Source organism: Populus euphratica, unplaced genomic scaffold (genome assembly GCF_000495115.2).
Source record: "Populus euphratica unplaced genomic scaffold, PopEup_1.0 scaffold133.1, whole genome shotgun sequence".
Taxonomy (NCBI): domain Eukaryota; kingdom Viridiplantae; phylum Streptophyta; class Magnoliopsida; order Malpighiales; family Salicaceae; genus Populus; species Populus euphratica.
In genome coordinates this window covers 648,575-674,558 of record NW_011499937.1, presented here as the reverse complement: position 1 = coordinate 674,558, position 25,984 = coordinate 648,575, and the positions used below count along the sequence as shown (strand labels likewise).

The following is a 25,984-nucleotide window of genomic DNA, read 5'->3' as shown; positions in this document are numbered from 1 at the left end:
AGAACCAGAGCCTAATCTCCAATTAAATAATTTTTTAAGGATGAAATTGAAAAAACCATGATCTTAAAAAATGGGAAAAAAAACCATATCAACCCAAACAAATCTCCTAAACCTGAGTTAAACTACCAAATTCACAACTCATAAAGTCTTAAACCTGAACTCAATCAAGAAGTCAAATTCTCAACCAATTTAATATTAGAAGATGAAATTAAAAAATAAATATTAATTTAAAAAATTATAAAAGTTAAAAAAATAACAATTAATAGAATGAAGGTTAGATTTTGTAGTTGAAAAATAAATAAAAATAATTTTTTTATTTTTATCTTTAACACATAATAATAATAATTTTTTTAAATATTAATTTAATTATTTTTCAAGTATAAAATAATTTAAAAGGTATTTTTAAAAGCAATAAACCCACAAAAAAAAAATAAAAAAAATAAATATTATTTTAATATATTTCTAATAAAAATATATTTTTAAAAAGCAACATGTATCATACTCTCAAACACTTTTGTACTTGCTAAATTGTTTGCCTTGCAAATATTTGGACTTGGCTAATGTTTTTCTAGTAAAAAAATTTAATTGTGTCAAAGTTGATCTAGTATGATTTGATTAACTGATAAATTTAAAAATAAATTGGACTACCAGTAAAAATATAATTTAACTTGAAAAAACTTAAAAATGATAATTTTTTTTAAATATTAAGATGATAATATATTGGATTAATTTAAGTTAATCTTTTAAATTTATAACCCAGTTCATGAGATCATGAGAATCCTATAAAAAGCAAATTGAAACAAATCTGAAGCTTAATTCTCAATCAATTCAATATTGAAGAATAAAATTGAAAAAGAAATCCATAAAAAAAAGGCAAAAAAAAACTTGAATTAACTTGGATTAATTTATCAAATTCATAATCTAAGTTATGAGACTGTAATAATCCTATAAAAAATAAATTAGGATAAATTATGAAGTATAATTCTTAATATATCTAATATTGAAGAATGAAATTGAAATAAAAAAATCAATAAAAAAAGGAACAAAAAACTAACTTAGGTTAATCCGTCAAAATCATGATTTGGATCATAAAACAGAGATTAAGATAACCCCTTAAAAAATAAATCAAAATAAATTATGATAACATTTAAAAAAAATAAAAAAAATTCAATAAAATAACAAAACAAATTATAAAGTCTGATTTCTAACAAATAAAATGTTAAAGGAATAAATAAAAAATAAAAAAATCATTATAATAATTATTAATGTTTTTTGAGATAATACGTAATAAAATCACCACCTCCTTTATTTTTTTAGCTCACTCATGTATAATTGAATATGCCCATCAGACATTGACATTTTAAAAAACAAATTGGCAAGGAAATATTTCATTAGCCAAATAGTCTCTCACTAGATAGGTGGCTTGCACCACATTTAAAGGTAAGTTAGATTTTTTTTTACATAAAAAATAAATGTTTGAACAACACAAGTATTTTTTACAAATGCAAGAAACATTTAAAACCTGAGCTATTGACTTACTGACTTGACTAAGTTGAAAAAAACTTAATTAATTTAATAATATGATTAAAAAATATATTGATCGTAAATAAAGTTAACATTTTTTGACAATAATTAACTATAAAAAATAAGTTGTTAATATTATACTTGGGTGGAGAACAAAGAAAAGGTCATTGGAGACTCATTAGTGACATGTTATTGATCATCCTCCCTAGAAAAAAGAGTTTACTAAAATAGTTTTAACGTTACTATGAAAGGCTGCACAAGGACATCAAAAGAGTTTGTATGCACCATCAAAGCAACAACCTAGAAAACAAACAAAAAAAATACTATGAAGTGAGTATTTTATACTTATATTTAACTAATTAATTTAATTTAATTCAAAGGCAAAAAAAAAAGGAGATAAATTTAACAAATAATAACAACTAAAAAGACTTGATATAATACAAGTCATTTTCAAAATTAAAAAAAAATCATATAGAAAGCAGAATAACAAATTTCAATCTTATATTAAATAAATATTAAAGGATAAAACTGAGAAAACATAAACTTAAAAAAACAAGTGAATCCTGATGAATATCCTAAACTTGCAACCCATAAAATTCTAAATTATAGCTAAATCAAGAAACTTATTTCTCAACCAATTTCATGTTTAATGATGAAATTAAAAAATAAATATCAATTTAAAAAATTACAAAGGTTAAATAAATAACAATTAAAAAAATAAAGATTAGATTTTATAGGAAAAAAATAGAGAATGAAATTGTAAAAGAAACACAATTTTAAAAATTATCAAATAAAAAATTAACAATCAAAATAATATGAACCAAATCCTTAGATGAAAAAATTGAAGGAGCATGAAACTAAAAATATTCTAATTTTATAAATTATTTGAATTAAAATAAATAATAATAAAAAGAATATAAACTAAATATGAAAGAAAAACAAATTAAAAGGTTAGTTTGAAAACTTAAAGGATTAGACATAAAAATTAGGAGGAAAGAGAAAAAAAAATCATTAACACCAAATTGAAGGTCAATGAGCCACACGAGCCCTTTAAAAATGAAGGGATTATCAAAATAATTAAAATGCTACTGTAAAAACTATTGTTTGGCTACCAAATAAACACTCATGAATTATGCGAGTAGCATGGACGCGCCCTATTTATTCACGATTGTTCATGCCACCTTAGTTTTGTTTTTTAAATAATATTTTATATTTATTAAATTATTAAATTACACCCTAGTTAATTTTGTTATAACAAAAAAAAATCTAAGATGAAAAATATGAAAAAGCCTTTGTGCTCGGCTAAAAAGATTTTGTTTTTAAGAATAATTTAATTATTTTAGTGTGTTTTAAAAGGTGAAATTTTAAAGAGAAAAAAAACATTCTAGTTAAACAATTTTGTTTTTAAAAATAATTTAATTATTTAACTATGCTGTAAAAATATTAAAAAAATAAAATTGTTTTTGATCACTCATCAATCTTGTAAAAGAAATTATATTATAATAGTAAGTTCATTAATTTTTTTCTAAAAAAGTTAAATTATATTGTTTCTATCCGCAAGGCAATAAATTTGAGTGTACAATGAAAGACTAAGCATTATTATTTTGTTTTTAATTTTAAATTAACAAATATGCCTTAACAGTATATAAAGTTATAGAAATTCAAAACAGCCTACACATGTATTTCGTAATGCAATATATGAAACTTTTATGAAATTAATTGAAAAATAAATAAAAATAATTTTTTTATTTTTATCTTTAACACATAAAAATAATATTTTTTTTAAATATTAATTTAATTATTTTTCAAGTATAAAATAATTTAAAAAGTATTTTTAAAAGCAATAAACCCACAGAAAAAAGAAAAAAAAAACACTGCCTCCATTGCCTGTTTGGTTTGCCGTAGGTGGTCCTCCTACCATCTAGGTTCAGCGCTGGTATTGACGACACCCAACAATTGATGAACGACACGACAGCTATTGTGAAAGGCGCCAATGTTTGAGCTGACACCCTTGCTTTTTTACTAGATAGTATGCCTGCTGTTTGCTAACTTGCTCCTGGGTTTTTAACTTATTTATTTTTTTAATTTTTTAATAATTAAAATAAGTATCAGGAAAGACTGTAAATGATAGAAAATTTTTAAAATATATTTGGTATTAGTATTGTGAAAATGATTATTTTTAAAATATTTTTTATTTAAAAATATATTAAGATAATATATTTAAAAAAATAATTTTGATATCGGTATATTAAAATAATTGAAAAATACTAAAAACATTAATTTTAAAAAATTTAAAAATTATTTTAAAAAATAATTTTATTATAAGAAAGTAAACAAAGGGACTATAAGTCTCTTTCAATCCCTGCATTAACTTTAACATCTTACAATATTTAATTAAATCTTAAAATACAAGTAAGTGAGGAGGAATATATTTGATTTGCCATGAAGGTTTTTGAAGCTGTAATAACAATAGACCTATTTATAAAATAAATTCCAGTCTTACGTTAACATTTTTTCACCATAAGCATTTCAAAGATTATAAATAATTCTAAACATCAAAATCATCTAAAATATATTTTTGAAAAAAATATTTTATAAAAATATAAATCAATTTTGGTGAATTAAAAAGAAAAATGAGAACATGCATACTAGGCCCGGTGATGAAACGCCTAGGCCATCGAGTTAGCCCATAAGTGCATGTTTTTTTTTTTTCCGCCAACGGATCATCCACTATCACAATTTTGAAGAACTTTTTTTAAAAAAAAAAAAACCTTTTAGAGATTGAAAATTGAAAATTGAAATACATAAATTTTAATTAGCAAAATAAAAAATAAAAAAAATTACAAGAATCTAATTCAAGCTTATAAGGAAGCGAACAAGGACAGGTTATGCATTGAAATCTTAGAGAGGGAAATGAGAAGGAATCCAATGGGCGGGAGTGCCACCATCACTTCCCATATAATGGATGAGGATCTTCGCATGAAGCTGCTCTACCTGGAGAACAGAGGGATATTGTTCTGCACATGATAATTTTGGATCAAATCACTAGTCTTTTTGCTGAAGCCAGTACATCGTTCTTATGCACTTTCAGCTCTATGGGACTGTTTCTTCTTCAACCATTCTCTTCTTTTTTTGTATTGAACGCTTGTTTAGAACCCATATATTCCATTGAAGTGAAAATATTCGATATGTGATTAAATAAATTTCTTGGAAAGCAGGATACCACTAATTGTGGAGTGAAGCAAGAACAATGGACCATGCAGTCATGGCAAGATAAGGAGAGGAATCATGGCATTGACTAAGATACAAGGAGCTCACTCTTTTAATTCATTTCTTTTCTTTTAATAAGGAGCACGAACCTTTTGCTCATCAACTATGACCATTGTGTTTTGTCTTGGAAAAACAAAAAAACTTTGAATGTTGAGTTTCGGTCCACGGCAAACAAGGGACGAACACACTGTTTCATCCCATTCATACATGACAGGACGACCGTGAGTATCTATTCAACCAAATCATCTGCTGAACGCTGAAAATCAAGTCAATGGTTAAAATTCCAATGGTGGCTTTAGAGCAAACCAGTCGGTTCCAAAAACTCCATTAACGTTTGAACTATTATGGCAGAGGTGTTAAATGGATTGACCGGCCCATGGGCAGAACAAGCATGCAAATATGGGCACCGCGTGGCATGGTCAAAAAGTTCTTACCAGGCTGGGCTGCTGCTCGATAGTAAGAGAGCAAACACGACACATGTATTAATGACACAACAAATATGGATAGGGTTAGCACTTAGCACAACCACGTTACACCTCCAAGATGGAATTGACCACAGACACTTGCACCGCTACAGCTGTGTAACACCAACAGCCCTCGACAACCGTGTATTAGACAAAACCTTATCCTTGGAATCTTGTCAGCGAAAGCATTCAATATAGATGGCTGATTTGAAAAAAAAGGGTAGATGATGGATTTTAAATGGAGGAGACATTTTCATTAGCAGGTAAACTCAGGCTGGCCACTAATGCGCGCACAGCACAAGACCACATACTAGTGCATGCATTAATTAATGGCTGCCATCTCAGATCTGCAAGTTGGAGAACAACAAGCAACATGGTTTTGTGAGCAACAGAGAACACGAGATGGATGATTCATAGAGAAATTTGTTAAAAACTACAGCAAACAGAAAAAACGCTCAGCGATTAGATCCGTGGTAATGAATGGATGGCATCAATTTGACTGAAACAATACATATAAGCTGTGCACAATTTAAATGCAGAACTAGCCTTGGCTTGAAGATGATGCATCCCTTAAACTTTCCCACATAGCTGGTCCTTCAGGGTGGACATCTACATAATATTTAACAAATTGCACATGAACTTGCAAGGATTGTGCCCATCGATACTTTGGGTTTGGCTGCACCTTTTTCCCTCAACCGAATATACATTCGAAATCTAAGTCTAACCCTCTCAGAGTCATAGCATAAATATGCTGGGAATTCCTCCAGTGAGTTGACCGAGTAGCCTAGGAAATTTGTCATGCAATCAATCTTCTTTTCAAGTGCATCTTTGGTCTGGTTTGGCACCATTGGAACTTGTTTAATGAAGCTGGGGACAACATTGTAGTCCAAACCAGTGTGTACCAGGCAGCCCATCCTCTCTTGTAATTGATCTCCTCTACCTCGAAATGTTTTTAGAAATCTTGTCATCTCATCTGAGTTTTCAACGTGCTCCACCCTCAGCAAGAACGCTGTTTTCTCCAAAGGCAGCGCCGCAGCGGTTGAGGGTCATCCTCGTACTTTCATATCACTACTCTCCCCTTGGATATTACCGGGGCTCGAAGCAAGAAGCAAAAAAGACGGGCAAAGCGTTTTTCTTGGGACAAAAACACCCTTGAACAAAATAGGACCAAATTTGTCCCACATTGGATAAGAACGAAGAAAAAACAGCGGTGATAAACTGTTTTGGGAGCACAGAACGTCACGACCTTACTTGAACAGGATCTGTTCTATAGGATCGTACCTCTGTATCCTTAATCACTAAGGAGACAGGAACCCAAGCCTGGTTGAGGAACCATGACCGCGTGATCATAGCGTGAGTAATGGCTTGATGGTCGTTGTGATGATCATGGCTGTAGAGGATCGTTTCCCAGTCATCAACGGCTGGGAATGGTCATGCGGTTGTCTGACAGGTTTATTTATTTTTGAAAAATCACGTTTGATTGCCGATCTCCGAATTTATTTTTCTTTATTACAGAAAATATAAAAATAAAATCGGTAAATTAATGCAATAAAAAAAATATTTGAAAAAATAAAACAAATGAGTCGTAGATGACATCAACTAAGATCTCTCTTTTCTCCGCCAAAAGCATTCCCTAACAGTCTGCCTCTCTCGATCGATCGAACACTCCTCTTTGCTCTCTGGCAAAACTCGCGACAGTAGAGCTTTTTTCCTCTACCAGCAATAATGTTGGATTTTCTGACCAAACTACTCATAGCTATGGCCATCCACATTTCACTCTAAAAATATATTAATTTCTTCATTTTAATTAATTTATATAATTAGTGTTAATTGGATTTTATTGAGTGTTAGGGTTTTAAATTAGGTTACTTACATGTAATTGAAGTTGTAAATTAGATATTATTATGTTATTTTGTTTAATTATTTTAGGTTGTTGTTGATTGTAAATGAATAAAATTATATATTTGAAATGTTATTGTTGATTTAGGTTAAGTTATAGATTAAATTAATTAGATATATTTTTAGTTAATAGTTTGATTATTTTATGAAATAAATAGGTTTTTTTGGTTATTGTTGATCATGAATTAAAAATATTAGATAAATATTATCTAATGAGATAGTTTTGATTCAGGTTAAATTATGAGTTATATTAAATTTTATATAAAATAATAATACTTGAATTTGTTTGATAAGAGTAGAAGAAAATCTACTTGTTTAGATAATGAAATGGATGCTAGAGAAGGGTATTTATTAAATAGAAGTGGTATATCTGATCAAAGGGGTCATAATAAACTTGTGAAACTAGATAATATATATTATTTTTTATATTTATTTTAAATTATATCAACTTTCATTAAATTGCAAATGTTAACCATATTTTTTTATATAGAACCTCAAGATAGACATGATTTCGAACTAAAGGAGGTTCAACCTATTTTAGGAGCGACAAGCAAAACCACCTTGTTGTTGATGTGGGTCTTGACGATAGGTTAATGTTTATATATATAGATATATATATGCAAGATCAACATTGTTGCAATGATATCTAGAGCAGGGAAATCAAATAAATATTTTATTTAAATTTATTTATTATTATAATTTTAATGATATTTATCGATTGTTTAACTAAATTATTTGATTTTTAGGGCGATAATCCAGTAACACGTAAATAACATAGCTTGATGGAATCGCATGACTGACTGCGTTCGTATATTATCGAGGTTTGTTTTCATGAGATAATTCAGTTGTGCCTCATAAATCTTGACTATGTGTTGATTGCAGTATTTGTGAAGAGCTGGTAACGAGAGACGCACCTTCCATCGACGTATTGATAAAATGACACCAATATTCCAGGATGTGGTGATATTGACTGACCGGTCTTCCTAGTTACAAGAAGTAAAAATAATAAGATATAATTGATTTTAGTTGATGTATTATTTATATAAATTGAATGTAAAACAAAAAATATTTTAGAGATTTGTAATTAAATTGTAATTGAATTTGAACTTGAATGATAACGAGGAGAACCTATCAATGTGTTTTTTTTCCTCCCTAATTTACGTGCTACGTAGTTGTCTTGTGCGGTGGTTGTTTGTATTAAAGCCACCAGTTATCTAAAACAGCTCTTCTTTTACGAGGTGAAAGAAACTACACACAGATATGATCCCAGCTTGGTGTTCCTGATTAATTCCACCACCATATCCATATATATATATATATATATGCTCATCGATTCATTGGGGTTTGTTGCGAAGAGCACTTGCAGATGTTTTCATTTAAGTAGGTTTGCTGTCAAAAATTTGTTTGGTTTTGTAATTGTTTGAAGTTTTTGATGTATGGCGCTGTCCAGTGGTGTGGTGGCTTCTGGTCACCATGAATATTTTAAACTCACCTTGTTGGCCTGAGTGCAAGTTGTTAATAATATTTTCCACTCATATTTCTTTATGCGGGAATCTTTCTATCTTGTCCGCTGCTTTTGCAAAAGATGTTTTCATAGAATCTTGTCGGAAAAACCAGAAATATCAGATCATAAGAGGTAAAACACCTATGTTCAACATGGGGCATTCCGAGAATCGAACTCGGGACCTCTCGCACCCAAAGCGAGAATCATACCACTAGACCAAATGCCCAGTTCAGTTTTTATTTAAAATATTTATACTTAGCTTTTACTACCTTGTCAGAGATTCCGGGGAGAAATTATTTGGTACTCTTTCGGTCTATTTTTTCCCCTAACAGACACACACATACATATACATATATATATAACAGAGAGACTATCATTAATTATTATTGATGACTATGTTTTTTGTTATTGTTATTTAATATTTTTGAGGGGTTTTTTAACAAAATTGTTTTTAAATATTTAGTTTGCTAGACATTAGATTTTTATTATTCTCAATTTGTTAATTTGTTTTTTTATAGTTATCCTAATTTTAATCACCAATTTTATAGGTTAAACATGTTAATAAGAATTATTATTTTTATTTATTATAATCAATATTTTATTTATATAAATTGAATGTAGGAAATATATATTATTAACTTTGTGGTTTGTGTTGTCATATGGTGTGAGGCTAAATGTTTTACAATAAATCTTACTCATATCCGTAAGTTTTATGTAGATGAGTTGGACACGTAACGATCACATCAAGTATATATTATAAATATATTTAATTTTCTTGTTATTTTAAAGTTAATTATTTAATTTCAATTGATAATTTAAGATAATTATTTTATATATTGTGATGAGTTATATATATGTTATACGAAGGGATTTGATACTTTTAGCTTTGGTGTATATGCCGTGAGAGATCTAACATTTGATTAACACAAATCCTTCAACATTACTTTAATACTATTAAGATGTATTGTTCACTTTAAAAAATATTATAATTTAAACTATCTCAACACGAGTTAAATTATATTGATACTAGAGAGATAATCACATTGGGTATATATTACAAATATATTTAATTTTCTTGTTATTTTAAATTTACTTATATAGTTTCATTTGATTATTTGTAATAATTGTGTTTATATGTTCTGATAAGTTATATATGTGTCATGTACTATGTATGTCATGTATGAAAAACTTGATACTTTTAGCTTCGATATATATGCCATAAGAAATCTAATATTTAGTTTACAAAGGTCTTTTTACGCTACTTTAATATTATTGAGATGTATTGTTCAAATTAAATAATACAATAATTTAAAATATCTCAATATAAACTAAATTATGTTGATATTAAAGAGAAGCTACATAGTATTAGATGTCAAGGTAAACTCGATGAGAAATAATTGATAATTCATATATTTTATTTTGATATTTAAAATACTAGAAGAAATGATGTATTTGACAAGCAACAATCTATGATCAATATAAACACTTATATAATATAATATGATAGATGTCTATTATATTTTGTTAGTTAATTTGACTTAAGATGAAAAATCATCTTGATTAAACTTGAATGATAAAGTATATGAATTTTATAAAATTAAAATTCCAACATTTTTATTAATTAAAGCACTCGGAGGAAGAGGCTATTATAAAATTTCTTAAGAAACTCTAAAGATAAATAAAATAAAATTTAAGGATGATGCTGGATTTTACGATAACACATAGTCCGCTGTAGTAAAATAGATTAATAAAATCAGGTTGCCATGGATTTTACGATAATATGATTTGTTGAAGGTCGGGGGAGATGGAGAGAGGGGGCATCAACTTAACTTATATGCATAGCCTTTGTCAGTAACAATTCTTTGTTTTTTGATAAAATAGTTGCTTGATGGCCATATATGTTAGATAAAAAAAAAAAACATGTATATTTTTTACAACGTAGTGATTTTTCAAAAATATAGAACCTGTCAGACAACCGCTTGATCTCATTCCGGACCGGTTTTTTAAACTAGCTAGGAAACGATCCTCTGCGGCCATGATGATCTACGACTGTCAACTAGCCATTACTCACGCTATAATCAGACGGGTTATGGTTCCTCAACCAGGCTTCGGTTCCTGTCTCCTTCGCGATTAGGGATATTCAGATAAACCATCCTATAGAACAGATCCTGTTCAAGTGAGATCGTGATGCTCCTTGCTCCTCGGTCAATTTATTAACTTTCTTGCTTCTTCGTTCTTTTCCGATGTGGTACAGATCTGGTCCTATTTTGTTCGAAGGTGTTTTTGTGCCGAGGAAAACGCTCTGTCCTCTTTTTGCTTCGAGCCCTGGTAAAACAGAGAGTAATCTGCATTTAAATTGTGTACAGTTTATATGTATTGTTTCAGTCAAATTGATCCCCATCCATTCATTACCCACGGATCTAATCGCTGCGCCTTTTTTCTGTTTGCTGTGGTTTTTAACAAATTTCTTTATGAATCATCCATCTCATGTTCTCTGTTGCTCACAATACGATGTTCCTTGTTGTTCTTCAACTCGCAGATCTGAGATGGCAGACATTAATGTTCTTGTGGTGTGCACGCATTAGTGGCCAGCCCGAGTTTAACTGGCTAATAAAAATGTCCCCTCCATTAAAAATCCATTTTATTTATGGAGGTTATTTGCTGTTTGATGTTTTTAGGATTCTGAGGAACTTCTTCGTTCCAGAAGATGACAATATGGCCTCTCTCCTCTTCCTCTTCGTTTATCATGATTTCCTTTAATCGCTTGTTCCACGATGCAGATTGCAGAGGTACTTTACTGGTGCCTTATGGCTTTGATAGATGAATCTATGTTTTTCTGTGTCTAAAATGATCATCATCAAGTTTCAAGAACAAAAGGCAAAAAAATTTCTTACAGCAACTGAAGTTTCAAATGTGATTCTCCCCTTTCTTTATTCAAATTGAGATTTGATAGCGCACTAATCCCCCCTTCCCTTCCCTTATTATTTCTAATACAGAGACTATCAACACTGAAAATTGACAGAAAATAAAAACAGTCAAAAGAGTTGCTGCAAATTATTCCATAAATAGATTCCAGGTAGCGTTCATCTTTGAGACTCCCAAGTTCTTTAACCTGTGTGATCTTCGGCTGCAGAATTTGGACCGCATCTTATCCCGCATTTGATCTCACAGCGGCGCATAAGTCTTGTGTTTGATTGAACGCAGCCGGTGGTACATGCGTCATTGCAATCAGAAGCATCAGACGCTACGTTCTCAAAATGAGAAGCGACCATGCTCACAATCAACACTGCAACCAATATTTTCTTCATCATTGTCCTTAGCTCAATCTCTCTCTCTCTCTGTTTGCTTTATGACCTCCCTCCCCTCATTTCTTTTTTATAGATGTCGTGTTAGATATTTTAGAGTTTCGTAATATTAAAAAATATTAAAAAAGTGTTAAAAAAATAATATAGTTTGAATACGATTGTTATTAAGAATAGTAATTAAACACAAGCTTTAATTAACATTTTTGTACTTTGAATCTTATATTCTAACTTTTAAACTTTATAGAAGTTTTAATTGATTTTTGATTAGGTTAATTAATTTTAAAAAATATTTATTAAATAATATATATTATAAAAATATTTTTTGAAATGCAATTATTATTCTAAATAACAATTATGAGTAAAAAAAATATTCTAAGACATAAAACTACGCTATTTTATAAATATATTTTCAATATGTATTATTATCCCAAAATCTTTACCGAACCATGATATTTTTTTGTAGAAAAATCCATCATCTATCTTGCCTTTTTTTTTTAATCAGCCATCTATGTTGAATGCTTACGCTGACTAGAGACCAAGGATAAGGTTTTGACTAATACAGTGTTATCGAGGGCGGCTGGAATTATGCAACTGTAGCAGTGCAACTGTAGCAGTGCAACTGTCGGTGGTCGATTCCATCTTCGAGGTGTAACGTGGCTGCTATATGTGCTATAACCCTATCCATATTTATTATTCTATATCTTATTTAAAAAGTGGGGGGAAATATTGTATATTTACTGTGTATATAAATTTATTGCTTCGTATTTATACTATAAATAACATTTATATTGGAGTACTTGTGAGAGGTGTTTTTTTTAAAAAAATTAACAAGTATTGGGTTCTGCAACCAGCAAAATTCCTTAAAAGATGTTGGGTTCTGCCCTTAACACGATAAATCAATGCTGGGTCATGCTCAGCAAGACCCAGTATTTTAATTTCTTTTTATATTGTAATATGGAAATAAAATAATGAGAGTTTTATTATATAGGATAAAAGTTAGGTGAAGATAATTTTTTTTTTATTTTAAGCTGTGTTGAATTTATTTATAAAAACATGTTTGTTTTTTCATTTTAAAAAATACTAATATATTAACAATAATGGTAAATATAGTACATGCATCATCTATTTTAATAAAAAATAAAGAAATAAAAAAAGAATAAAGTTGTCTCACCTGAAGGATTATGTTCTCTTTAATGGACATGAACAGGAATTCATTTAGTAATATTATTTTTAAAAAGAAATCTTGGTAATTGTATTATGTTATTTTTATTGTTTTAAATTAGACCAAATGATTTATATATTTTAACAAACTTTATTAATACTCAAAAAATACTTAAATAGTGGCATAAGAAATTTATATGTGCATATTCTTAATACATGTTTACATATAATCGCAATAAATTCTTTAAGATAAAAACATTAAAAAAATATATAATTATATTAAAGTTGATAAAGCTCTAAATACATTTTTTATTCACATCATATACTTTATTTATTTATATTATATTAGAAAATTTATTTACAATAAAATCAATTACAAAATAATTTATAAATATTATAATATAATATTATTTCGGGTAATATTATCAAGATATTGAATTTAAATCCGTAACCAGACCCGTATTTACTATGTCCTGCTGCCCTGCAGGACCCAAAGATAACAGGTCTTGTACCCGCCCAGCAAGGCCCACTAACATTGGGCAATGGTGGGCAGGAGGACCTAATAACATTAAACTTTGTTGTCAACAAGACTTAATAGCAGTGGATGGTGCTCCATCAAAACCTAATAACAGTGGATTCTGTTGGCAGTAAAATCTAATAGTGTTGACCAGATTTGTTTTATTTAAAATTCAAGCTTGTATTTGCTCCGGAGTAAACTGATTGACTCAGAAAAAACTTAATAGAGTTTTTTTTTTAAATGTGTTTTTTCTCATTCTCAAAGATATCTTTTTTTTATATATATATTTCTTAGTTGATTACTAATTTATTTTAAAATTTATTATATAAATACTTGAAGAATATTTAATTTTTTCAATGTAAAATTTAAAAATCTTTAATATATATATATATATGTTTTCTCGGGATAAAAAAAAATTATTATCTTAATTAATTTAGTGATATATCTTAATTAGTTTATTAAAAAATAAATTATTACATGTAAAAAATAATAAGAATATCTTCCAAGCAAATTACTTGGGTTGGACTGTATAATGATAAAAAGGAGCAATCGTGGAAAGTTTTATGTTATTTAAATTGTAATCAGTGTTATATTGTTAGTTAATTTTAAAAAATATAAATAGAAGAGATAATAAAATTTATTATTTATAAAAAATAATAAAAATATCTTCACATTAATTTTTTTCTATATAAAATGGATCCAATTAATTAACTAATTGAATTTCATTAATTGCTATTTAAATACTATAAACACAAAATGTTATTATTTTTTAATAAATTAGATTAATTGATTCAATATAAACACAAAATACTTCCTTGGTTATATTTTGCTTGGTTTGTTTTTTTAGGTTGTTGTTATGATAGTGTGTACGGCATTTTTAAAATTTGAAGATAAGCAAAAAAACTGAAAAATCGATTAAACCAAGAAAACGAGAACAAAATAACTGAAAAAACCAAACCATGAAAAAAATCGATTGAACCACTTAGAATTTTTTAAAAATTGAACGATTTGGTTTTATAAGCTTGAACTGAAAAAACCAAATTGAACCCAAACCGAAAAAACCTAGCCAAACCGAAAAAAACAAGCCAGGCTGGAAAAAAAACCGAGTCAAACAAAAAAAATTAGTTTTTGTTTTAAAATAACAAAATTGAATTAAAACCTATTGTTTTGAACTAATTTCAATTCAGTTTTGATTTTTTTAAAAAAACTCATTTAGTTATTTTTTTTAATAAAAATATAATTGAATCGAAAATAATTATTCTTACTTTTGATTTTTTCATGCAACCTTTTGTAATAGTGTTATAACCATCTTGATTAGCTTTTTTTATTGGTAAAGTGGTGTTTTCTGCATAACGATAGTGAGTTTTTAACGAATTTTTTTTTATTTTTTTTTCAAATATGATATTATCATCTCATTTTTTATAATTAATTAATGTTATTTTTTTAATTATTTTATTAAATTAATAAATTTTATTAAACTCATTCAAGTTAATAACCCGTTTGTTAAATTTAACTGAATATATAACTTAATTACAATATTAAACTGTATGCAGTGCATACAAATATACAATTATGGAAAGAAGAGTTATGCCATGAAGGACACCTGCAGTGTCTCCAACGAGAAGAGACCGCAGCGTGGAGAAGGGGGAAATTGATTATCAATTTGCTGCTTGCGTGTAAGGTTAGGTGGGAATTCAAGCTTTATGTTAGAATATTTGATGGAAAACATTAAAGGTAAACAATGGCATCACTTTTTAGAGAGAAAGTTTAATTTAGATGAAAATATAGATAAAAAAACTTAAAAATTAACTAAAGTATTTAATTAAGAATTCAAAAAAAAAATTAATATTCAAAACTTTTATTGAAAACATTACAAAAAAAAAGTTAAGCGGAAAAGTTTCTTCGAAACTGTAACTCTAAATTCATTTATATTATAATTTGAAATAATGAAATAAAGGTTTTTTTTATCAAAAAAATACATATTACCTGGGTATTAAATATAATAGAGTCTTATTATATATATATATATATATATATTGTAAAATAAAATTATTAATTTACTTTTGAAAACAAGACATATTGAAATCTTAAATTCACAAATTCTTTAACTAGTGCTCCTAGCTTTTTCCTCTTTGCATTTTGATTTTTTTGGTTGTTATCAAGTTAAACAATAAAGTGTTATAATTGAATAAATATAAACATTATTATAAAAAAATGATTGATGTGTATATTTTATAGATTAATACATGGATTGAACCCGTGTCATTTAGATAACACATATAAGATGATGTGATAGTCAAATAGTGGCTTTTAGGATATCATTAAAATTGGGTTAAAAACCCCTCAGTTTTTGAACAATGCTTATAGAATGCAGACCTCTAGTGCAATGCTAAAGGTTTTTTTTTTTCCATTATTTTCACTGTTCTCCTTAATTTTAAAGCTACAACCTTCATATTTTCAAAATAATCATTTAATTTTTTTCTTTAATTTTTGTTCATATTCCTTTATTAAAATTTAGTTTATTTAAAATGATTGATAAAATTAAATTTTTTTCAATTTCATCCTCCTTCAGTTTTTTTATCTATCAGATTTGATTATTGTTCTTTTTATTACTATTTGTTTTGTTTTAAATCATTTTATTAATTGAATTTATTTTTTATTTTCACCCCTTATCATTTAATTTTATTATTTTTTCTGATTTTACTCTTTAACATTAAATTAATTAGAAAATGAGCTTTTTCGTTTAACCTGAATTTAATATTTAACGGGTTATAAATTTAAAAGACTAATCCAGGTATGAGAGATTTGCCGGAGCTTGCTTAGTTTTTTTTTTAAGTTTTATTTTTCAATATTTATTTCATTGAAAATTAGGCCTTGTTATTTTCTTTTGTTATTTACTTTTTATAAGATTTTTCTCTAGTTTTGAAAATTACTCAAATTATCCCGGGTCTTTTTTATTATTATTCTTTGTTAATTTTAGCTTTGTAAAAATAATTTTACAAAGAAGGATATCTATAATTACTACTATCCCTTCTTTGTCTGATTTTTTTCAATATGTGATCCTACGATCGGTAATTTTTTTGAATTTTTTTTTGAAAATGGAGGATATCTATAATTATTATATCAAGTTTGAATTCAATAAAATATTATAAAAATACCACGAATACAATTTTGAATATATAAGCTATTTAAAAAAAATTAAGAAATGATTATTCAAATTTCCGAAGCATTTAATGACAATAACATTCATTTGGATTACCCAACTCTCAAAATTTTAGGAACTTGTTATAAAATATATACATTTTATTTTAATATGCAAAAACACATACACTATAAAATAAAAAAAAATATACATATTTATAAATTATTAAAAAATCAAATCTTAACAATATTTTAAACACACATTAAACATTTAAAATTTACAAAATAATTCTCTCGAAGTTCTAAAATAAATTAGAGAAGTTGCTTTAGAATTCAAGAAACATATTGAAATTCAGCTCGGCCTTATCGGTTGACTTAGGACCCGAATGACTTGAGACTAGAACCAATCCAAGTTGAAGAAAAAACCTGGTATAACCTAGTAGGTTAATCTGAAGACCCGATCAAGAATCAATTGTAAATCTATTGATTTTTAATTTTTTATTTTTGTTTTTTTATTTAACTCAATCATCTTAACTGACCCGATCAAAATTCAAAACTCCCCCTAAACCGGGCCGGGTCTTATAACTATACTGAAAACTTCTAAAATTAAAAATGATGGCATGGGAGTTCATGCATCCTCATAGATAAAATAAAGAAATATGTGGATCTAGACTGTCTTCGAAATGGGTCGATATAGATTTTGACTTATTAAAATATTTTTAACATGTGATTGAAAACCAACAAATCAAGTGATAGGTCATCCACCGTAATAAACAACTTGTCACTTATTAAATTTTATTTTTGAAGTGGATTAAAAATATAAAAAAATAAAACCATAGTGACTTGAGCTTTTTGATGGCTAATCAAACATGTAGGCCCGGCCTATGAGGCATGTGGGCCTCATCTACTAGTGATAATAACGCTTGTCATCTTTTTGTTTTTCATTGTATTTTTATATTTAAATATTAATTAATATACACACTCTCTCTTAGTTTTTAAATTGTATGGCTTAATTTTTTTCGGTGATCTATTTTTTTAAATATATATATTTTTAATTTTATAATGTTTCAAAAAAATTATTATAATTTATTTATTTTATACAATGAGTTGTATTTTAATGATAATCTTATAAAAATAAAAATAATTTGTTATTAAGAATAAAAATTAACCTCTAATATAGAATAAATTAAAACATGTAAAATGAGGTACAGTATTGATGTAAAATATTTGTATTTTTATCTATGTTTTGCTTTTACCAGAAACATTATCTCTCAACTTTATTATTCAACTGGAGTTAACACCTATGTTTTTATTCATCATTTATTTTATTTATTTATTAAGCATAAAAAATATTATTTTATTTTTTAATTAAAAAAATTCACAATGCCTTAAAACACATCCATCACATAGTCTTATCTTACATTAAAAATTAATTATATTTAGAGTATTATTCCATTAAATACTGTTTAAACATTTTTGACCAATATTATTCCAAATTTGACTCAGTTCACCCATTTTCCTCATCATTAATTATTAATTAGCCACCTTAGCAATTTATTAATGCCAATTGAATTAATAGGACTGCTGGCACCAGCAAAGCTTCAACTGCAAAATCCTTAAATTATTTAAATCTAAAAAACTTTTAAACACTACAACTAATTAAAAGAAAGGAAAAACCAATAAATAAATAAATAACAGGAGGTTGAATCGTTGAACAACATGGCTATGGTCTGGTGATGAGATGGATTTTCATCAGACCACACATCACACAAAACTTTATAAAAAAACTTTGAAAAAAAAACCCTTAAAAAAATATTCCGTGTTCTTGAAGCCAATTTGCTTGGCCTTCCCTATCAAAACTCCGATTCTGTCTCTATTTCTTGTGATTCTTTTATATAAAACTCTCTCTTAACTATTTCTTATGACATTTCAAATGTAATAATATTTCTAAAGAATAAAAATATTTTCTTTCTCATCGTAAGCTAAAAAAGCCTTGTTCTTTGTGGGCATATCCTCCAGAAATCCCACCTTTCTTGCTTTTTGGTTCTTTGAAGTTCCTTCTTTATGTGATTTCATTGGATTATAAGCAAGAAAATGGAGATTTGGAAGTGGGTTTTTGTTGGGGTTATTTGGTATACTGGTCTTGTTTTGAGTATCGATGCTGTGAAGTTGGGCAGGATTCAGCGAACTGAGAGGATATCAGGTTGGTTTTTCTTTAAATTATTCCTTGTTAAAGTTTATAAATTTTTATTGAGTTTATTTTGTTTTATGTTATTTGGGGTCTAATATAGTTCTCAGTTGATTAGTAGATAGATTTGTGCTCATTTTTTGTCTTTTAACTGTAATGTAGGTCTAAATTATTTGAAGTTATTTTTTTTTGCTAGTTATATTACATAGTTAGGTTGGTGGGTTTTTGGGATTTACTTAAATTTAAGTAATAGTTAGGTTGGTGGATGTTTGAGATTTACTTAAATTTAAGTAAAAATTGAAGATTTGCTGACTTCAGTTTGATTGCGGAATGTCTACCAATTTAGTTCATGTATACCAGTAATAACAGTGATATCATCTCTTTGTTGATGTATTGAAGAATTGAGGCTTAACATTTATTGTTGAAACTAACTAAAATGTACTGTAGTAATCTTTCTTTGTTGATGTAGCAATCACGAGAAGAGTTAAGGAAGAGATAAGTGCTACTGAAGCAGGATAGATGGAAAGGGATGATATTAGGATTGTTAGCTATTCTAGTAAAATTCAACTTCTCTAGGGCTTATTTTGAGCTTCACCTAGGTGAACATATCGGGTTGAGATGGTTTAAGCTTGTGCTTCAATTGATTGTATGCTAATAAAGACTTGGTCAAGAAAAAGCATGATTGAATTTTTTCAGGTTTCTAATGTCTCGTGTTTCTATATTGGGGAAACAACTTCGCGTGAAGATGGTCACTAATATGTCTAGCACCTGGTACATTTCTATTCATGATGACATAGGTGGCCATAACATACGATGAAAGAGCTTTCCTAACTCTTTGTTTCTGTTTGTTCTATGTCCTTATATTATTACATGCACTATGAAGAGGAATTGCCCAAGTCTGGAAAGGTAGATCACATTGGAGGGTTAATTTGTCTCAAGTTAGAGATTGAAAAGTTAAAAATGACAATGCTCAAGCCATTGTAACTGTCCAAGTATTGTATATCAGACACACATGACATCTTGTAATAGGGACTTGTGGAAAACAATGTAAAAGATAATAAAAACAATTGGCAATATCAGATGTGATTTGGCAAATGTGGGGGCAAGCAAAAGGGTAAAATGAAGGTTTTGTTTTTGCTGATTTATATGAAACATTAAGTTTTCTCTTACGAATAGTGGATTTGTTGAATCAGAATTTGATAATGTGTAGATTTCAGAAACTACAAAAGTTGTTTGGAGTTCAATGAATGAGAGATCCTTAAGTATGACTGGGCTACACAACATGCAGGTAGTGCTTGAGATGTTTTGGAAGATGATCCTGTTGGAAGGCTGAAAGTTTTTGTCTATTAACTTCCAAGCAAATACAATAAGAAGATTCTGTAAAAGGACCCAAGATGCCTCACCCACATGTTCGTAGCTGAGATTTTTATGCATCGGTTCCTGTTATCTAGCCCTGTATGAACATTCAATCCCAAGGAAGGTGATTGGTTTTATACCCCTGTATTTACAACTTGTGATTTGACTCCAAATGGCCTTCCTTTGCCTTTCAAATCACCACGAATGATAAGAAGTGCTATATAACTTATTTCTTCAAATTGGCTTTATTGGAATCAAACTGAAGGTGTTGACCACTTTTTGGTTGTGCCACACGACTTTGGTGCATGCTTCCACTATCAAGTGAGTAAACCTTTTCCTTTTTATTTACCTTCGCCTGTTTCCTTTAGATTCTGTTGACAAATTTTCTTAGTGCATTCTGATTTTTGAATCAAGTGACCTGAATGTGTGGTTTCCTGAAGAGCTTTTGAGGTTGCTATCTTTCTGGTATATCTAATTACTGATATATATTAGTAATAAAGTGTTGCATTCTGGCAGTTTCTTTTTATTTCCATCAACTCTTAATTTATGTTCCTCCATTCTTTATCCTTTTTGCAGGAAGAGAAGGCTATCGAAAAAGGAATTCTTCCCTTGCTCCAACGTGCCACCTTGGTGCAAACTTTTGGAGAAAGAAATCGTGTTTTCTTAAAAGATGGCTCCATTACAGGTCCTCAATATGCTCCCCCACAAAAAATGCAAACCCACCTGATTCCTGGAAAACACCTCGGTCAATTTTCATTTACTTCAGAGGATTGTTTTATGATGCAGGAAATGACCCAGAAGGTTGCTACTATGCAAGGTAATTCTCACCTGGTTCTCACATTTTTAAGAAAGTGATTACATGTTCAATTACTTAAACACTTTTCCATAGAATGTGAGGCTTAAGTATATTTTCAAACAAAATATCAACAGAAATGGAACCTTTATGGTATGAGTTATGAAACTAGAATCATGACCCTTTAATATTTTTCAATTAGAATGAAAGAGGTCAAATAGAATATTTGGACTTCTTCATTCAATTGTCAAGCTAATTGGAAGAGAGAATAGATTTCTTATTTTAGCAACGATCCTATGTGTATTAGAGGCTTAAGTGGAGATCACTGATCAATTTGTTTCATATGTTTACATAGGTGCACGAGCAACAGTCTGGGAGAGCTTCAAGGACAATCCACTTTTTGACATTTCCACAGAGTACCCAACAACGTATTATGAGACATGTAACGAGCTGTTTTCTGTTTGTGCCCCCTCGGCTGGGTTCCATGGAGTCCGAGATTGGTTGAAGCAGTGATATTTGGTTGTATCCCCGTTATTATAGTTGACGACATTGTTTTACCCTTTGCTGATGCAATCCCATGGGAAGAAATTGGGGTGTTTGTAGACGAGAAAGATGTTCCAAATTTGGACACCACACTCACTTCCATTCCACCTGAAGTGATATTGAGGAAGCAGAGACTGCTTGCAAACCCTTCAATGAAGTAGGCAATGCTATTCCCACAACCTGCTCAAGCAGGAGATGCTTTCCATCAAGTTTTGAATGGACTTGCTTGAAAATTGCCTCATGATAGAACTGTTTACCTGAAGTTGGGCGAGAAGATCTTAAACTGGACTGCAGGCCCAGTCGGTGACCTGAAATCTTGGCAGCAGCTTTAACTTGATGCTTCTTGAAGAAATTCTTAGCAGCTTGCCCCTTAGCCCTGCCAACAAAGTTGGTTTAATCAAGGTGGCTATTTCACAGAAAACATAAATCATGATTTTGCATTCAATGTGTCATAATATTTAAGGGAGTTGCTATTAGTTGTAATCTACCATGGGTGAAGAAACTTCAAATAGTGAACTGTTATGTTTTAATCCCCTTTATGGATGACTTTATTGTAGCATATAATTATCTCATGTTGTGACCAACTTTTAAACCTCGGCTAAGTTGGTCTAGAAATTGTTTTGTGTTCTGTTTCTAGTGACTTGGGGATTCACTAATATCACTCCAGCTTTGAAACACTGAAAATTTGCAAAGCCTTTGCCTATCTAGCTAGAATCTCTTGGATAAACCCATTGTTTTAATCATCGAGAGGATGACTATCGTTGAATAGGTTATCTATCCAAATTGCTGAAATTTTTCTGTATTTTGAAGGTGCAAAATTCCACTAGTGCAAGGCAGAAACTTATTAGTAAATGGTAGTCACATGTTCAAACCTTTGGGAAGTTTAGTGCTCTAACTCATCATTTTGATATTCAGAATTCCTTCTTTGAGTGTCCAGAAAGCGATGTCTATTGCCTATCAAGAAAAGAAAACGGGGGGAAAGCAACAAATTTAAAGTCTCTTGATTCAAGCAGCATCTCTTTATTACTATTTAGCATCTCTTCGTTGCTTTGTACCCGTGACAGGTACCAAATTCTTACGTGTACATGTAACTATGGTTTGTGAAAGCGATTTTGCCTGCCGTTCAAATAGCAAGACTTGCATGTTCTTACGCCGGGGTTGAGTATAGAGTCGATGCCGGAATAAGCGACTCCCAGAGCGGCTTCTTGTGATGAAATTAAGACAACACGACAATAAAATTTTACAAGCTCTCCAAAAACTTATACAGGTAACATTTACGAGCTCCTTTTGTATACTAAAACTAAAACCAGCACATTTACATGCTTGTATTTTATTATAATTGAGAGCCAGGGGGTTGAAATTGGATGTGCGGGCAGTGCCTTTCAGGTTCTCCCATTGTCCATAATGTTTTGAGTTCACCTCGTTGGCCTTCCCAGCGTCAGAAACGTACCTGCATCGATCCTTGATTAAAGAATTAATCTCATGCGAATTAATTATGCAGACAAACAAGAATGGCAAGTTAAGGAGGCCATTTCTGTAATTTTCGTAAGCGAAAAATAATTACGGAAGTTCAGTGCTCAAACATCATATTGATATTCAGAATTCCTTCTTTGAGTGTCCAGAAAGCGATGTCTATTGTCAATCAAGAAAAGAAAAGGGGGGGAAAAGCAACTAATTTAAAGTCTCTTTCTTACTATTTAGCATCTCTTCCTTGCTTTGTACCCATGACAGGTACCAAATTCTTGCAGCATCTCTTTCTTACTAGTTTGCATCTCTTCGTTGCTTTCTACCCATGACAGGTATCAAATTCTTACTTGTACATGTAACCTGGTTTGCAAAAGCTGGTAATGCAAGCTTTCCTCTATCTGCACCTCTTATTGCTACTATTTTTGGTGGGTTTTAACGCTAGTCGTGGTATCGAAGCTTCAGAATTGTGGTGGCTGTGCTTTTTTCAGAATTGCAGAAGGCTTCAGAATTGTTCATTGTCTTCCTCCATCTGCACCTCTTCTTTTCTCATAAGAGTCTTTAATTTTCGCTGTTCATTTTAAGAGATTTTTTCAAAGATATCCCCATTTACTTTTCCATCTCACAACATAGTTTTTTCAAGGGTTCATCGAGAGAACTAGTTTCCGCAGTTGAGGAAATTAAAGATGACAATGCTGAAAAAATTGCCCGAAGAAGTCTTAAATTTATGGAACAATTGGGAGATTCGAGGAATGGTTTTGCTTAGTCTCTTGCTACAAACCATCCTCATCATATTTGGGTCTCGGCGAAAGACCAATGCCAGAATCTGGATTAGGATTCTCGTTTGGTCTGCATACCTATCAGCAGACGTGGTGGCAACTGTTGCCCTGGGTACTCTAGCCAGGAGCCAAGGAGATTCATCAGGTGACAGTTCAGAGAAAGTAAACAATTCCATCCAGGCATTTTGGGCGCCTTTTCTACTCCTGCACCTTGGTGGCCCAGACACAATCACTGCATACTCGATTGAAGATAACGAGTTGTGGTTAAGACATTTACTTGGTTTTGTATTCCAAGTCGGGGTGGCTTTTTATGTCTTCTCAAGGTCCTGGGATAGCGGTATCCTCTCATTCATAGCGATCCCAATGTTCGCTGTTGGCATTGCAAAGTACGCAGAGAGGACTTGGGTGCTCTGGTCTTCATGCTCCAAGAGTTTGAAAAACTCTTCTCTCTCAGAATTTTGGGGTTTTTATCGTCGTACGAGAATATCAGAAACTCCTCCACGAGACCTCCTGGAAAATTGTCTTCTTCAAGCTTATGTTTTTTCTTATATATCCAAGTTTGTGATGCAGGATCTTGCCTTCAAGGTGGTAGAGGCTGAGCTTGGATTGATATATGATATGCTTTATACTAAAGCGCCTCTGATTTACTCCCGTGGCGGAATCATTCTTCGCTGTATCAGCTCTCTGCTCTCTGTTACTGCGTTTATTACCTTCCAGGTCAAGATTGACAAGCATGACTACTCAAGGACCGACATTGCAATCACGTATTTATTGTTTGCGGCCGCTGTTTTTCTCGAGTTTTATGCTTTTTTATGCCTTGTTTTGTCTGACTGGACAATGATTTGGTTGATTGATAAAGTAGGGAACGACCAGACAGGTGCAACTTATTCTCTGATATGGAAGTTACCTAGAGGCGAGAGGTGGTCGAGATCCATATCACAGTATAACCTGAGAAGCTCTTCCATTGAAAGAGAGCCACCTAGATGCTTGAAATTTCTGGGAATCGATGACATGATGAGGCAGATGCATGTGAATCGGAAAGATTTGAATGGTAAACTAGAAGATCTTATTTTCAAACATCTTCGAGAGAAAGCTCAGACGATTAAGCAAGATTTGAATGTCTGTGATAAGAATCACAGAAGTAAAATAATAGGTCAGAGGGGAGATGGTGTGCTAGAAAGAGAGGGACTGTTACAGGACTACAAGTGGAGCACGACTGAAGTAGAATTCAGTCGGAGCATTCTTGTCTGGCATCTCGCAACAGAGATTTGTTATCGTGCTGATATTAAAGACGGAAGCAATGTCTCCACAGAAAATGAAACAAGCAGATGCCTATCCGAATACATGATGTATCTTTTGGTGATAAGACCAAATATGCTCTCTAAAGGATCCGGTGATGATGAGGCATATCAAGAAACCTTGCGAGAGTTGCGGGATCCAAAAGGTCATTATGAAGAGGGATATCAACGTACCTTGCGAGCATTGTGGCGTCAAAAAGATGGTGGTCCTGATGATGAGGCATATCAACGTAGCTTGCTAGACTTGCGCAACAGTGAACCACGTGGTTGTAACGAAGGATTGCTCCAAAGTCGCTGGAAAACAAAAAAGTCAGTGCTAATCGGTGTGGCTGTGCTCGCCAGGCAATTGCTTTTATTGGAACCTGAGAAGCGATGGGGGACGATAAATGAAGTTTGGATAGAAATGGTTGCATATGCAGCAGCTCAGTGTCCCTGGAAAGAACATACTCATCAATTGAGAAGAGGTGGAGAGCTACTCACTCATGTCTCCCTTCTCATGCTACATCTTGGCTTGAGCGCACAGTACGAATATAATACATATGAAGACGTGTCGTTTGAATTGCAAGGGGTAAATATACCAAAAATCCTTCTCTCAAGTACCTCGATAGATTAGATAATGCATTTGTTTAGGCGTCAGAATAAAATAACAAATCAGATTATTTCAATTTATATATGTTTGTTTAATTCATTATTTTGAAAATTCAAAAGTAATAGTAATTATATGTTTCCGGCAACATTTGTTTAGGCGTCAGAATAAAATAACAAATCAGATTATTTC

The 25,984-nt window shown here is 30.4% G+C and overlaps 2 protein-coding genes, 1 non-coding gene and 1 pseudogene across 3 annotated transcripts in view; 3 read left to right on the top strand and 1 right to left on the bottom strand.

Moving 5' to 3' along the window:
- LOC105136644 (regulatory protein NPR3-like) overlaps positions 1 to 4,960 on the top strand; it is a 12,178-nt gene extending 7,218 nt beyond the window's left edge. The window contains exon 5 of the mRNA XM_011042063.1: positions 4,747 to 4,960. Coding sequence (XP_011040365.1) covers positions 4,747 to 4,826 — 80 coding nt within the window. The 3' untranslated portion in view covers positions 4,827 to 4,960. The remainder of the gene's footprint in view (positions 1 to 4,746) is intronic.
- A 3,855-nt stretch (positions 4,961 to 8,815) lies between these two features.
- TRNAP-UGG (transfer RNA proline (anticodon UGG)) lies at positions 8,816 to 8,887 on the bottom strand. Its single transcript has one exon. It is a non-coding gene; the product is annotated as a tRNA-Pro (tRNA).
- A 9,634-nt stretch (positions 8,888 to 18,521) lies between these two features.
- On the top strand, positions 18,522 to 22,202 carry LOC105136639 (probable beta-1,4-xylosyltransferase IRX10L; annotated as a pseudogene).
- A 1,613-nt stretch (positions 22,203 to 23,815) lies between these two features.
- LOC105136666 (uncharacterized) lies at positions 23,816 to 25,819 on the top strand. Its single transcript, XM_011042091.1, has 2 exons — positions 23,816 to 25,342; positions 25,397 to 25,819. The coding sequence occupies exons 1-2, from the start codon at positions 23,816 to 23,818 to the stop codon at positions 25,817 to 25,819; spliced, it is 1,950 nt and encodes a 649-aa protein (XP_011040393.1).
- Positions 25,820 to 25,984: the final 165 nt, after the last annotated feature.